The following is a 16,030-nucleotide window of genomic DNA, read 5'->3' as shown; positions in this document are numbered from 1 at the left end:
ATAAAATTATTTTAAATATAATTTTTAAAATAATTATTATAAAGGCCAATCATTTGATTATATAAAATAAATTACCATAAATAATGATGTAAAAGAAATATTTCAACTATTTATATATTTATAAAAAGATGTTTACACATATTCTAATTTAGCCTAAAAATAGAGGAAGGAGTTGATGTAGAAAAGACTTGTATTTAATCTTTATTTTCACCATCTTTATAATTTTTTTTATAAATAAAAATATGATGATTGAATTTATACATCAATTCATTCATATTACAATTTACATTTTAATTATATTACATAATGTGATTACATGGATACACAAGCAACTCAGGCCTTTTGTCCAAATTAAATTAAAGAGAAAAGAGATTACGGAGGGAAAGTATAAGATATTTTATATGTTAATTTTTTTACTTTTATAATAATGATCTTAAAAATTATATAAAAGATTATACCGAGAATAATTAATGATTTAGTTGTGGAAGCGAAAGAAAATCTGAAAATGATATGGGTTTGGTAAGTAATCTGTGTGTTAGCAGGTAAAATAGCTATGTTGAAATAATAGTGAATTGGTGCCACGTCCTTTTCTTTTTTCTATTTTATTATTTTGTATACAATTTATTGCCGCTTAACTTGCACACTCAGGAATCCAGCTTGCTTTTATAGTTGCAATTGCAAAGAGAAGTGACGACACAACACAAGTCTTCTCATTCTCATTCTCATTCTCAGTAACAACCATGGCTTCAAAGTTGTTACTCATTACTGTCTTCGTTTTTGACTTGATTGCTTTTGGACTCGCTGTCGCTGCTGAGCAGAGAAGAAGCACTGTGAGTATTCACCTTCTTCTTCCTTTCCCTCTAAATCCAAAGCTACAATCTGGGTTTCACAGGAATGTGCCCAAAGATTGGATCTTTAGTCTTTTAAATTTCTTTCTACGAATTAAAGTTTGGAATTTGATGTTGGGTTTATGAAATGTTAGCATAAATGGTTTAAAAAAGTGAACTTTTTTTTTTTTTTTTAATTTTTTTATTGAGTTCCCGGGTTGTTTTGATGTGGGCATACCCAGATCTGTTTGCTGCTGAAAATGTGTGCTTTCTATTAACTTGTTGTGAATGTGATATGAAATTATGAATAAACTTTTATTGTTTTGTCCTTGGGTGAAGAAGTTCTTCATTGATGTAATAGGTTTGTGGTTTCTTTGGCTGTGTTTGCAAATAGTACTCCAGATCTGTGTTCACACGTTACTGTCCTTTTTGTATACAAGAAGAAATGTTTTATGTGAAGTGAAACCTCAGATCTCATCTTTTTCTCTTTCTTTTTAACCTGAACATATATCATATTTTGGCAAATAGTTCATCTGAATTCTGTCATTGAAGTTCAACAAGGAATTCATTTCAATCTGTTTTCTTCATATGTGCCACCTTAGCTTCAGATTTGTACTTGCGTATTGCTTTGCTTGATTATGAATTTATGACTACTAAGGTAACAGGTGTTTTACTAATGGATAGTGACAAATGCTTATAGAACCAAGCAATCAAGTTTCTTTTTAATTCCCGGTTGGTGTAACTCATGATTCAAGTGAAATCTTTTTATAGTATATATGAAACAATAGACTCATCTAGTTCAAAATTTTTCAGCAAGTGTTTGTGAAAATGCAATGGCAATCCCATTATTAGAGTTAGGAGATGTATAATCATAATTCTTCAGGTTGAAGAAATAAAGTGGTAATTTGTAAGTTGGTGTACATTTATGGCATTGAGGTTTGAACTTTGAACCTATAATCTTGTAAATTAAGTGACTTATTAGTGACCTTTTTATATATAGGATGCAATCAATTTTGAGTTTTTACCTTTGGAAAATGCTAACCAGTGGCAATGGTTAAGGAATCAAAAGTAGAAAGTTTTTTATTGAGAAGTGCTTCTATACATTCTTCCATGTAACTTAATTGTAGTTTTCAGGGGAAATTTTCTACATATTGATTCCTTAACCAATGTCAAAAGGGAATTGGTTAGCAAGACCCTGTACCTTTTACCTCCTACTCAATTAATATTTATCTGTTTTCATTGACAGGCTAGAATAGTGCAGGACAGGGACCAGAATTATAATTACTGTGTCTATAACTCTGACATAGCAACTGGCTATGGTGTTGGAGCATTTTTGTTCCTCTTGGTTAGTCAAGTCCTAATAATGGTGGCGAGTCGATGCTTCTGTTGTGGGAAGCCTCTAAGCCCTGGAGGCTCAAGGGCATGTGCAGTTGTCCTTTTCATAATCTGCTGGTATATTTGTCATTCTTCACTAAATTAGCAATAGTGAATAAGATATATCAAGTCTTAATTAAGGGTGTGTTGGGATAAACTTTTCCATAAGCACTTATAAGAGAGAAAAATAAGGAAAAACAAAATAAGTTTTTCCATGAACTACAATTAACTTGTACATGAGCTAATTTGTAAAATTCCTCTCTTGTTAGCTTGTCCAAATCTTATTTTAAACTTATAAATAAACTAGTTTTAGCTTATAGAAATACTTTTGGATTTTCTTTCCTATTTTATTTCTTAAAAAGTGCTTCTGGACAAGTTTATTCCAACAGACTTTAAATGTAGAATGTGTAGGCATTTTTTATATCCTGCAAAGCTGATTAACCTCATTTGATTTCCACACATGATACATCATGATAACTGAATATTTATTGCTTTTTATTTTTGTATTTAACATTTTAACTGAGAAAATTTGTTTTGCAACTCTCTTCCAGGGTGTTTTTCCTCATAGCTGAGGTGTGTTTGTTGGCTGGATCAGTGGAAAATGCCTATCACACCAAGTACAGGACCCTCTTTATGGAAAATCCCCCTTCTTGTGAAACAGTTAGGAAGGGAGTCTTTGCTGCTGGTGCTGCTTTTGTGTTCTTCACTGCCATAGTTTCTGAATTCTACTACATCAACTACTCAAGTGCCAGGGAAAGCTTCCAACCTTACAGCGGCGGTGAGACCGGCGTAGGTATGGGAACCTACAAATGAGCTTGTTAGTTAAGAATTCTACAGCCAACATTTAGGTGTGACTATATTGGAGTCTGGATTCTGCAGCACATTTTATGAATTTTGTTGCACTTATTGTATTTACAGTTTAGCTGCTTTACTAGAATATATATATATATATGTTGTATCTTAGTAATTTTTTTGTTGTTACCTATTGTCGTATGTTATGGGTGACCCATTCATTGCCTCTTTTACAGTTTTTGGAGTTCTTTGTTATGTATACATATCAACAAGAGAAATAATTTCTTGCATTCACTGAGCACTTGATTTATTGTTTCTGCATATATTTTAGTCCCTTCATTCAAATGTTAGTAACTATAAAAGAATGTTAGTAGGGTCTATTTCCTTAATGTTGTTGGTAGTTTATGATGATGATTATGATTTCTCACATTTGATGCTTCAAAGGATGGAGATAGCCCGCCTTATCCATTTACATTCACCTCAGAACATTAGGCAGTTACTATTTTTAGTTTATAACAAATGCCATTATTGCCACATTTTGAAATTAACATATAACATACTAATCTTAGAGAATTTCTACGGTACCCTCTGTAAAAGAAGGGTACCGGTACTGTCGATGACGTGTCGATGATGTGTGATCCAAATCACTTATAATTTTATAATTATTTATAATTCAATATCCACGTCAATTATAATGAAATTCACGTTTTTTAATATTTTTCGGAGTGTTTGCTTCGTGTTTCTTCCTCTCTTTTTTTCGAAATGTTTGCTTCGTGTTTCTTCCTCTCAGCGGTAATGGTCCCCAATAGGGTTATCACAGGGCTTGGGAGGGGAACCAGTGAGGAGCAAGATGCGGGGTTTACCTCTCACGAAATTAGGGTATTCGGGATTTTGGAGGAGCCAAGCCTTGCGTTCTTCGTCCCAATTGCGGATCTTGGAGCCCAGGCTGTAGGTCACGTTAGGGTTTAAGGGGGCTTGCTCGTCGGGGTCGTTGGGGTCGGTGTCGGAGCGGATCTCGGCCAGGATGCGGTTGGTCTCTTCCACGAGATTCTGGTTGACGGCGTCGGCGTCGGAGGAGCCGAGGTTGACGCCGATGGTGCCGCGGAGGACGAGGATGTCGTCAGAGACAAAGGTAACCTTGGAGGAGTCATGGTCGACGGTGGAGAGGAGGGAATAGTGGAGGGCGGAGGAGGAGGGGAGGGAGGAGTGGTAAATGGCTGTGGCGAGGGAGTTCAAGAAGTAGGGAGAGGGGTTGAGGCGGAGGGGAGGGGAGGGGAGTGGGAGACGGAGGGGAGGGGAGGGGAGTGGGAGACGGAGGGGCAAGGGAGAGGTGGGAGACGGAGGGGCAAGGGAGAGGTGGGAGACGGAGGGGAGAGGGAGAGGTGGGAGACGGAGGGAGGGGAGAGGAGATCGTATAATTATAAAAATATTAATAAAAACTTAAAAATAAATAATGTAAAAATTTAAATATAAAATAATTTTTATTTAAAAGGTTGACATGGCATTTGACATGGTATTTAGATGATGTGTACATATATACATTAGCTACAGTACCAAAATTCCTCATTTATCAGGGGTACAGTAGCAACTCCCCTAATCTTAAGGGTACACAGGAAGTTTCTAGTTTTTGGAGAATTTCAAGTTGAAAATGTTAGCTTTTTTTTTTTGTTTATTTTATTATTTCAAGTTTCCGCAAAATTTTAACGATAAGGTGAGAATTTCTTAGTTTAAAGAAAATTTTTACTGCAGTAAAATTATTTTATTCATTAATTTATTGCGGTAAGTTTTTTATATTTCTAAGTAAATCTATAAATGTTCTTAATAACATTAATGGTTAACTAAATATATTTAAGTTATTTTGAGAAATTTTTCTGATATTTGATTCCGGACATGAAAGTGTTTTAGACGCACCTTCTATATAGTTGCACCAAATTGTAATTACATTGTTGCAGGAATATATCTTAAATTTTTGTTTTATTCCCAAAAGTGTTGCGGTAGAAGTAAGATCAACGCAAATTTAAAATCTGAGCTATAACTTGTCTCAATTGATTGATAGAATTCTCAAAAAGGACTTCATAATCTTGACAACCAAAGTCTACAATTTGAGTAAATGTTTCTAAATACAAATAAAAGTATAAAACTATTACAAGTTGCAAGTTTGTATTAATATTTATGATTTAGTTTTCATTTTCAAAAGGTAGTCAAAGGAGTCGTGAACAATAGCATAATGCACGAAAATTCGAAATGCTTTCCACCTAAACTTTTTATGTTGAATAAAGACCATAGATGTATTTTTGCTAGGGTTGTCAAGGATCATGATATATACAACTTTTTTTTATAAGTACATCCCATTTTTTTAAAAAAAGAAATAATTAAATTCTTAAAATATTCATTATTTTTAATTTTTTAGTTTTACACTCCTAACATTTAATTTAACACTTTTTTTTACATATCTCTTTCCTTTATTTTCATATTCACTTCCTTAATTTTTCTTCACCCCACCTATTTTGATAGGTAATTTTAATTTTTTTAGTTTTACATTATTCTTTTTTCCTTTCTTCTTTCAATTTTTCACTGATTTTACAATTCGCACAGTACTCTAGAATAGTGAAAATGTTTTTTTTCATAACACTAAACTTAATGTTAAGGTTTTTGGAGGGGTGAAAGGAAAGGAAGTGTTGGAAGAAAAAATATGTCTAATTTGATAAAAAAATTGTCGAAGAAGCTACATATACCTACAATGTTGTCGCCTACCAGTTCTATGATTTTGGTGCATGTGAAAAAGTGAAAGAGGTGAGAAAATAAAAGAGTAATATAAAATCGAGAGAATCAAAACTATCCATTGAAATAAAAATCGAGAGAACCAAAACTATCCATTGAAATAAGTGAGGAGCTAGAGGAAAACAAGATGGTGCATGTGAAAACTGAAAAAGAGAAGGAACGAGGTGTGTGAAAAGAAAAAATAGTAAATTAAAAATTAGAAATGTAAAATTAAAAATTTTAAAAATTAAAAAAAAAATTATGAATATTTTAGGATTTTTTTAAAAATTAAATAAAAGAGATATACTTATAAAAAAAAAAAAGAAAAAAGAAAAAAGGAGGTGTATATATCATTAGCCGTTGTCAATTAAAGTTAACCTGGGCATTTGGGTTTGGCCCATGCAGGCCAATACATATTTGGGCCAGGATGGAATAAGATAATTCACGGGAAATTATAGATGCACCTCCTTTTATTAATAAAATATACACCTCTTTTTTTTTTCTTTTTTTTTTTAAATTCTCCAAATTACTTTCAGATTTATCTTCCATTTTTTTAATTTTTATTTAATTTTATGGAAATGCATTTTCCGGTCATCCTTCTTCATTCTCTTTTCTTCCATTGCCATATAAACATTTTCAAAAATATTTTCTAAAACTACTTTTCGAAATGAATGTCTCATTCTAGAAAATATTTTTCAAAATAAACATATATTATTCCATAAAATACTTTCCAAAATGAACCTATCATTAAAGAAAGTACATTCAAAACCAAACATGACTATTTTGTTGGGAAAGTAAAAGAAAATAAAATTAACCTTGTATTTTTAAATCCAAAAACATGTGTATTTTTCTATTATGTTTTGTACTACTCTTTCTTTAGATCTTTTGGGCTATTTCTTTTCCTTCCTGATTTGTTTGGACTAACTTTGTAGCCTTTTGTTTGATTGCAACCGTGACTTTACTTTTGACCTCTGAATTTTATTCAAAGGATTTGTCTATTTTCTCATATAGATTAGTTAGCATTGGTTCAAAGGATCTTGCACCAGAATTAATACAAGTTTGTTAACCATCATATTTTAGAGAAAATAATTGTTATATTGTATACTAAGTAAACTAACTTCACGCATAGGCCCATGGATAGGCCCAGCTAATTCCTAACAATAATCTTTTTTTGGGTCAACAACACTTGCTGGACCTGGACAGGCCTTGTCCAGAGTTTACGTTATCAAACAAAAATGCACATTTCAATATAAATTTTAAAAATACACATATATTCCAAATATTTAATGGTCCAAAATTAATCTTATCTTAATCAATTTCACTCGACTTTAAAACATACAAGCCCTTTTCTATGTAACACAAAACCAAGGATAAATTCGTCTTAATAATAACATTCTCTTCCTATTTGAAATATTTATATTTAATTTCTATATCCTTTTATTTATTTATTATCGATTCGTACGATAATAGAATGCAAGAATTTTCTTCGCAGTAGGGTCTTCTCCTGTTTGAATTTTCCTTGGATAAAAAAGTTGGTCTTATAAGAAAAAAAAAAAAAAACAGAATTCGAAAGAAGAAAGTGACCATAATAAAAATATAGACGAAACAAGAATAAAGTGATATTATTTTAAAAATATAGTATTTTTGGACAGAATTTTCAAACGAAAACGAAAAAGTTTGTTACGCTGCGTGAGACAAATGCCACCGACAAAGAAATTAGGTTTCCTGTGAACAAGACCGAAGAAGGGAAAAGGTTTTAGATGTGTATCGACATAGGAAATATATTGCCAAACTAAAGTTTTCTTTTTTGCTCTTAATAATATATTTCAAGAAAATGAAATATTTGACTTGGTATCATTGAGATGAAAATGAAATCTAATGTCACATGATTTTTGCCAATGTTTTTCTTTAAGGAAAAAATGGTATTAGACTTGAAAAGACAACAAAAAAAAGATGTTTGACATTTAAGTTGAAGTGTCACTTTCTTTGCTAAAGTATAACACCGTTGATATTAAGTTAAATGGAATTTATCAATTTGATTTTTTCTTTTACTAACAACTGCATGATTTATAATTAAACTTTAAATTTAAGTGTCTTTAATATATTTTTATTTATCTACCCTTAAAATTAAAAAAATCTCATCTTTACTTTTTTTAATATATTTTTATTATAACAAAAGAATTCACATTATATCTTCTCGAATGAAAAATAATATAACAAATAAAAAATAAAAAGCTTTATAAATAAAAAAGAAAATAAAAAAAAATTTACTTTTTGCAAGTTAGATGCTTAAAAAATAAAAATTTGTATATTAAACAAAATTATTTTATAATACTTTTTCATGTGATTTTTAATGCAACTTTAACATATTTTTCAATAAAAATTATCTTTTAATTCTTTAATCATTACCCTTTTATTTTTTATCCAAAAAAATTACACTAAAAACAACCAGATTTAAACTTAATATTTATACACATTACCCCAATTTCTATAACTAGATCCATCATAATAGTTTAATTAATACTCTAAAGAAATTTAATATGACTCATGACATGTTATTAAATAAAAAAAAAGAAAAATACTATATGCTTTAAAAATATGAAACGTATATGATATTTACAATAATAAAGAAGTAGGAGAAATAAAATAATGTAGGAGTATTAAAAATCATGGCCTACACTCTTCCCTTCTTTTGGAAGCTGACAGACCTTGGTTCACTCATGACTTCACATGTTGAAACTAATTAGATAGTGAGAGGTAAAAAAATCAAAAGGCATGAGGTCCATTTTAGGACCTATGTAGTTAATATAGTTACTAGGATCGAATCCCATAGGGTCAAATCCCTGACCCCAAAAAAGATAAGTGCCACATGCTAGGGCTAGTGCTTCACATCTCTCAAACATTACAACACACTGTTTCAAGGGAACACAGCACAAACCCCAACACAACACTCCAACTAATCGTTTCATATGAATCAATACTATGAAAGTTTTTAGTTCCCAAAATCAGTACTACCTCGCTTGTACTTTTTCTATTGCTCATATAATTTTACCATTTCACATTCCAATGCCCAACATTGAGATAATCTTAGCCATATATGGTGTCATTTTTTTTTTTTTTATAACACTTGCATTATTATATGCAATATCTCCAATATCTAAACTAGAATTGTCAACATGATTTTAAGTCGTATAGGCCGAAAAAATATCATCAAAGTAAGAATAATACAAAATACACAAAGGACATTTAAAACTTGTTACATTATTCTTGTCCATTTCAGCAACCCTTTGCACCATTAATACACCTAGATAAGATTGGTGACAGCTGGGGAAATTTAAGTTCTTTAAAACGTTTGCCAATATTTACAGGATTCATAAGATAGATACAACATTTGAATTTCATCATTAATTAGATAATCAAAAGGTAACAATCTCTAGTACGTATAATTTCTTTTGTTGTTTTCCTCAAAAGTTGCCTCAAAGTGACAGCAACGTGACTCTTGTACTTTATGAATCATTTTCAGCGTTAGAAAACAAAGTTTTCTCCTGTTTCGAATGAAAGGGAGGTTTAATCTCATGCATCCTTTCAACTATGATTGCAATTTGCAAGAGATATTAGTAATACAATCCATCAATACTTATTTTTTGGCCTCACATAAACCATTGGCAATGAATCTAGTTTCGCATCACCATCAATCGCTGTAGGAAACAACAGCCACAACTAATTTCGTTGACAAAATGGTAACCCGGATTAAGTTTTTAATCAATCATAGCTTAAGTTTTTAATCAATCATTGCTGTACCAAGACCATTCGACTATCAGGTAGCTGATATCCAATCGGTGCCCGAACGGCCGAACTAGGTAGTCGACATCCGATCGGCCATCGAATGCTCCATAAACTCAGGTCATCCTTAATCAAGGACTAAAAGTTACCTTTAATTAAGGGTTAAAAGCTAATCACACCAATAAGCCGATTAGAGACATATTACCTAATATGGTAATCTTGTTGCAGGGCTCATGGGAGTCAGGGCCCATTAATATCAGTATAAATAGTTCAAGTCACGAGGTAACGTCACTGTTCATTAATTACTATCGGTATCTGTGTTTGTCCTGACTTGAGCGTCGGAGTACCTTTTGCAGGTATCCTCCCTCTCAGCGGAATATTCTACTGGAGCTCTCATTCGACCTTCAGAGTACGAGAAGATTATTAGTGTACCCTTTAAACAAGTATAATAGTTGTTTAACCCTAACCCATATACAATATATCATTACCATCAAGTCGTTGGTGTAAATGAATTTGCACTTAATAAAGTTTAAGGTTTGAATTTAGTAGATAAAAATAATGTTATCGACAAATGATATCTTATTAAGGATAGTCACACAAATTTCTTGACTTGATAAATATTACTCATCACCAAAGTCGACATAACTTATATGAGGTGAGATGAGATGGTAAGGGACCACTTCTTCCTTATCAAACTCAAGTTCAAGTATGGATATAGAGAACTTTTAAGAATATGTTGTGAGTGAGTGTTTTACTCCCATAAATGTGTTTAACTAGGTTTAGTGGTGAACCACTAATCATTGCCAAAAAAAAAAGTTAATGAATATTTTGTATAAATAAATAGTAGGTATTAAATGACTTGAGTTTTTCTAACATGACATCTTAAAATATAAATTTAAACATAATTTAACCTTAATAAAATCAAAATATAATATGAGAATTGTTCTAATTTATGTACTCTATTTTAGTTTTGTTTCTAATCAATGCAACACTTAATTTTTTTTTTAAAAATTTAGGATATATCTGATTCCATGTCTAATACGTTCATAATTAATTTTGTTGATTTCAAGATGATCAAAATTACATTTATTACATCTTTACTATCAACAAAATCAATTTCAAAATGTCAAAATTCATATCTACTTGAAATAATTATTAATAACTTTTTCATCAAATAAAATTAATTTTAGAATTTTTATCTATATATATTTATAATTATACATTCAAAATCAAATTTGTTAACAAGTTTTTAAATAATATTCAATATAAAAATTAAATCTATATATTTTATCATTCAAATAAAATTATATTAGTTTAAATTCATGTTTATTTAAAATCAAATATGCAAATTTATGTTATTATAAAATCCATTATATAACGTATATCTAAAGGCAGAGTTATATGTGAAAGTGAGAATTGAAAAAGAAAAACTGTAGGCGTCCCTGGAAGATCATGTCGAGAAACCAAAGAGAGGTAGGTTAGTAATAGTACCTTAGGGGGGTGCAGCTACCCTACTGACTATAAATCGTTAGATGATGGTCCATAATTGTACTATGGTCATAAATTGAATTGGCTTAGTATGTGAAAGTTTTGGAGCATCTCATGAAATGATATCATATAATATAAAGCTGCTAGAATTCAGAGATGGGATATAGGGCCACAGAAAATCCTAGTAGCTCAGCACACACACAGTATCACGTCACTGAGGTAACACTTTTCTAACGTTGTTGTTACTGTGCACAACAATGGTTGCAGTGTAGTGAGGAGGAAGGAGGAACAGGTTACCTCTTAGGGAGGGACTGTGCACCTTTTCCACATTGAACCAATTGTGTGTGAGAACTGAGAATAAGCTTAATGAGGGGTCAAAAGACAAAGAAACCACCCAATTTTACCAAGACATCACTAAAATAGGAGAGTTGGGGGATTTAGTTTGCGAAAACAAAGCTGTCTCCAAAAGATCCAACAACGTGCCCCAAACTAAAACCTGCCTTTCTCTCTTTCCTACTAAACCAAATTCATCAACCACCAACATTAATCACCTCTTTTTTCTAATTCCCCCACTCCTTTTTTAAACCCTTTTCTTCTATATATCTTTAGTTTAACTGATTTTGGAGAAAAATAAATGTGATTGAAGAAGATTTTAATAAATATTTCACACTAATAACATTTAAAATTTTAGTACAAATTAGTCTAGAGGAATAGAAGAATGAATATTCATTCGAAGTCCAGGTGAATAGTTTGGATTCTTACTAACGAAATCATCTCCCACAAGTAATCATTATATATAGAAATGGTGTAACGTTTTTCATTTTGTGGAATTTTTGTTTTATTGAATTGTTTAATTTTGTTTTGACATTTCACAACAAGAATATTTAGCTCTATTATTATTATCTCATTACTATCAGCCAAGCCATCGACAGTAATGATAAAATTATTAGCAGTTAGGCGGTCGATAACACGTGTCATGAATCGGCATATTCTCTCTTTTTATGTAAGCATTTTACGATTATATTATCTGTACGTATGGAATAATTATTATATACATTGAAAGAAATGCACGGGTAGTTATTATTATTTATAATAATGAAGATAATAAATAAAATAAATTCATAATGACTCATTATAATCACTGCATTTAATAGAATCGACAACTGGCAATAAAGAAAATATCATTTATCTAAAATTAACACATATTATTATATATATGTAAGTGATAAAATATATAGTAAAAGTTGCATCAACTATTAAATTATACAAGTATAACATTAGGTTGTTAGTCAAGAAATTCTACTAAAAACTATACAAGAGTAATTTCTCGCTATACAGTCACTTAACATGACTCCCAAAATAAGAACTCCTCCTACAACCTATTATTGTCATGTTCCTATATCAAGTATGATTATTACAATCTAACTATAAAGAAATATATATAAAGATAAACTAGTGTACACAAAATTAATAAGGTATGAAAAATTAACTAACTATATTATAACTTAAACAACTCAACAACGAGCATCAAGATTTAACCAACTTGTAACTTAATTACACAACACAATATATTCTCAACTTACAAAGTAATTATACGATCACCACTATCTCAAAATGGCATGTAAGTAATCACCTCAAAACCTTCAACTTTTCCACAAACCAACATAATATATGCCCAACATTATATATAAATTGATACATGTGACATAATACAACTCAGTTTAAACAACACCTCATCATAGTAATATAGATCAACATACCAAGTATAGAAGAAAATATGACTACAACCAACCTATCAAAGTAAACCACTCAACCCAACGCCTCATGGCTTACAACTATGGTAACATAACATCAACACCTCAACATGACATTTCACAACCTTACAAAGGTAAATAACTTAACAACATATAACGATTTCATGTTCCACCACATTAATGTCATTCAACAATAAATCACACATCATATGAACAACACCAAAATCAACATACTTATGTATAATTTCTCAACTATATATGTCGTCATGTATTCACCTATGAAGATCTCTTACAACATAGGTGAACAGTCTAAGAAGTTTGATCCTACCAAACCAACACGATCTTTTTATGTCTACTAGATCAACGACCAAGTTGGATACAAATCCATAATATGATTTCTTGAATGGCACTACTTAAACTAGGAAAGTACAACATCATTATTAGGTATAACATAGCTTGAGTATGAGCCTACCATGACATTGACATGCATTAACCAAGTCACATGTGAATTACAACCCGCTAATTATCTTCGTGATACCACGCAACTCTCTAGTAATCAATTAAGGACTTAAACCTCAACTTCACACCATACTCAAACATTAACTAATAAAGATTTAGAGGGGACTCAACACCCTACTCGAGCAGATAACACTTACTCAAAGAGGATTTTTCAACAGTTGGGCTTTTAAAGCACCAAAACACCATATCTGCATAATGAGATATTCATTTTTCAAAAACATTTTCTCCTCTAATCTTAAGTTAATCAATACCACATGCCTAAATGTTTTAAGCACTCTCAACATCATCGTCTCAACAATTCAGTAAATACATACATATATATATATATATATATATATATATATATATATATATATATATATATATATATATATATATATATAATCCCAAATTAATATACATAGAACCAATAACAATTATAAATATAGAACATGCAATAAATTCACCTAATCTATCCATGTTTATCATTTTATCATACAAACAAAAAGTTCTTGCAAAGAAAACCGTGACCGGTGCCATGCATCTTGCGCCCGATACCATTAAGACAGGGTACTCCTTATCTCGTCCAAATCTGACACCATACAACCTATACCTAGTGTGGATGAGATTGAGGACCTGTGGGACAATCGTGCCTAGCATAGCAAAGTCCACGCTCAACCCCATTTCTGGCAAATATGAGTCTTTTTTGTCACGTCCAATGTCATTCAAACCATGTATGATGTGATAAAGTTAAAGGAAATTCTCTTTCCTCATGTTCGATGCCACCAATCTTACTATGGTGTGAGCAAGACAAAGAACCCTTGATTTAAGCCACGCCCAATGATGGAAACTTTCTTTGGAACCGGATTGATGTTGATTTCTCTTCAAGTTTCTCCCTAGACCTTTGGTTCCTTGATTCTCCTTAAGCTTCTCCAAAGCCTCCAATTGTGGAATAGCTTCGGATTTCACCAAAGGTTGGTGAAGAAACACTCTAAAAGGCACCACTCCTTGGAAGAGATAAGTCACTTCAATCCTCACCACACTCTTGCTTGAAGAGGATAAGAGAATTGGATGAATATCAAAGAGGTTAAAGACTTTTGGAAGAGAGAATTTCTGAACAAATTTCAGAATTCACTCAAATATATGATCAAAAGTGTTTACAAAGTAAAGAAAAAGGCTTATATAGTGAGGGAGAAGCTTGTGGTGCAAGCTAGACTAACTATGATTCAAGGAGAACCATGGTTAGCCTTCTTACACTCAAGTTAACCAGTCTAGTAACTTGGAAGCTTGTGGAACAAGCTTCTAACTTAGAAGCTTGTGGAGCAAGCTAAGCTAGAAGCTTGTAGCACAAGCTATCCAAGCGTGTGGGAGAAGCTAGAAGAGCTAGGCGGCCCATCTTGTTTTCCTTTACTTAATCCAATCCAAAAATGTTGGAATTGGTTTAGTTAGGTGCACCTAATGAGGGTGAGACTTAGCTAAATCAATTCCTTGGATTAAATGGAGCAAAACAAGCCTAATATGTAAAAATTAGCCTAGGCTCACTAGGCCCAATTGATAGCTTCACCTACACACTTTACTATTTGTCACCCCACTTCTACTACTAAAAATATTAAATACAAGGTCAAATAGAGTAAAAGTCTCCAAGTAACATACCCTAAAATTCCAAAGGGATAACCTATAAGAAAAGAAAGAAAGTGTCTCACAAATACAAAGGAAAAATACACATATACAAGTAACTACTATGTACAAGTATCATACAATGGAGACTAAGAGACTAATAAGAGGAATCATACTCAATTCTCACGAAGAGCATAGGTCTAAGAAGCACCTCCTCTGTAGAAACCTCCTCTAGCCTGCTAAACATGGACCTAGTTAAAGGTCCAATGGCCTTCAAGTGTGAGCTCTCCTATGGATCAACCTTCACCCTTCTTGGTCTTACATCTTCCAAAAGGATCCTTGGGGTTAGATTTCCATCACCCAATGTGATGATGAGTTATACACTTAGCAGATCACAAATCTGGCTTAAAACCATGTGAAAAGTAGGAAAATTCCAACATGCATTACAATTATTCATACATATACATTATTAACAACACAAATCCACTCAAAATGTCAACATGCAACAACCATTAATATCAAAACATGCATTTCACCTACAACATACCACAAGAACACCAAAACCTTCAACATGCACCATATACGCTCTCCACCATCGAATTCATCAACACAGCCATAAATTTAAAGAATCCAAGACATATACAACTCAACAAATCATCCATAAATCAGTTATAGCTTCCCTAAACTCAAATTCAAAAAGAATGAGGAAGAAGGAAGAAGAATAAATGACCCCCAAAAGCTTTACACTAGCTTAGATTCTCAGTTCCTTAGAGCTTCTATCACGCTAATTAGCCAACAGGGGAAGAAAAGGATTCTTCGGGTGGAATTAGATTGAAGATCAGATTCTGCTAGCCCTAAAACACCTCTCTCTAACTTCGCTCTAAAATTCTAGAATTATAAACTTATGAAGTTCATTCCTAAAAATTCGTTTTATATACCTTAACCCTCCCTAGGTTAACTTCGCGCACTTAAGTTATATTTTATATAATTTAAAGTTTAGAGTTATCACAACTCTAACTTCCAACCCACAAACACTATCCACAATAAAACATCACGAAATAAAATACTTAATTACATATATATCAAATATACATAATTAAGAAAGTATGGTGTTATGAAACTAAGAACGTATTATGA

At 31.8% G+C, this 16,030-nt stretch overlaps 1 protein-coding gene across 1 annotated transcript; it reads left to right on the top strand.

Moving 5' to 3' along the window:
- Nucleotides 1-645: 645 nt before the first annotated feature.
- On the top strand, nt 646-3,287 carry LOC109809959 (fiber (DUF1218)). Its single transcript, XM_020373390.3, has 3 exons — nt 646-830; nt 2,074-2,279; nt 2,753-3,287. Exons 1-3 carry the CDS (start codon nt 741-743, stop codon nt 3,012-3,014), a joined length of 558 nt encoding a protein of 185 aa, XP_020228979.1. The 5' UTR covers nt 646-740; the 3' UTR covers nt 3,015-3,287.
- Nucleotides 3,288-16,030: the final 12,743 nt, after the last annotated feature.

The sequence above is a fragment of the Cajanus cajan genome, chromosome 10 (assembly GCF_000230855.2).
Source record: "Cajanus cajan strain Asha chromosome 10, NIPB_CcT2T_4, whole genome shotgun sequence".
In the NCBI taxonomy this organism is placed as follows: domain Eukaryota; kingdom Viridiplantae; phylum Streptophyta; class Magnoliopsida; order Fabales; family Fabaceae; genus Cajanus; species Cajanus cajan.
Note: the sequence above shows the minus strand (reverse complement) of the source record. Positions and strands in the feature narration are given on the sequence as shown.

Bases quoted from the DNA above. Each gene is read 5' to 3' on its own strand.
- LOC109809959 (XM_020373390.3), top strand. From the start codon at position 741: ATGGCTTCAAAGTTGTTACTCATTACTGTCTTCGTTTTTGACTTGATT. The intron at 831-2,073 runs GTGAGTATTCAC...TTTCATTGACAG, and splicing joins CTGAGCAGAGAAGAAGCACT to GCTAGAATAGTGCAGGACAG. The intron at 2,280-2,752 runs GTATATTTGTCA...ACTCTCTTCCAG, and splicing joins GTCCTTTTCATAATCTGCTG to GGTGTTTTTCCTCATAGCTG.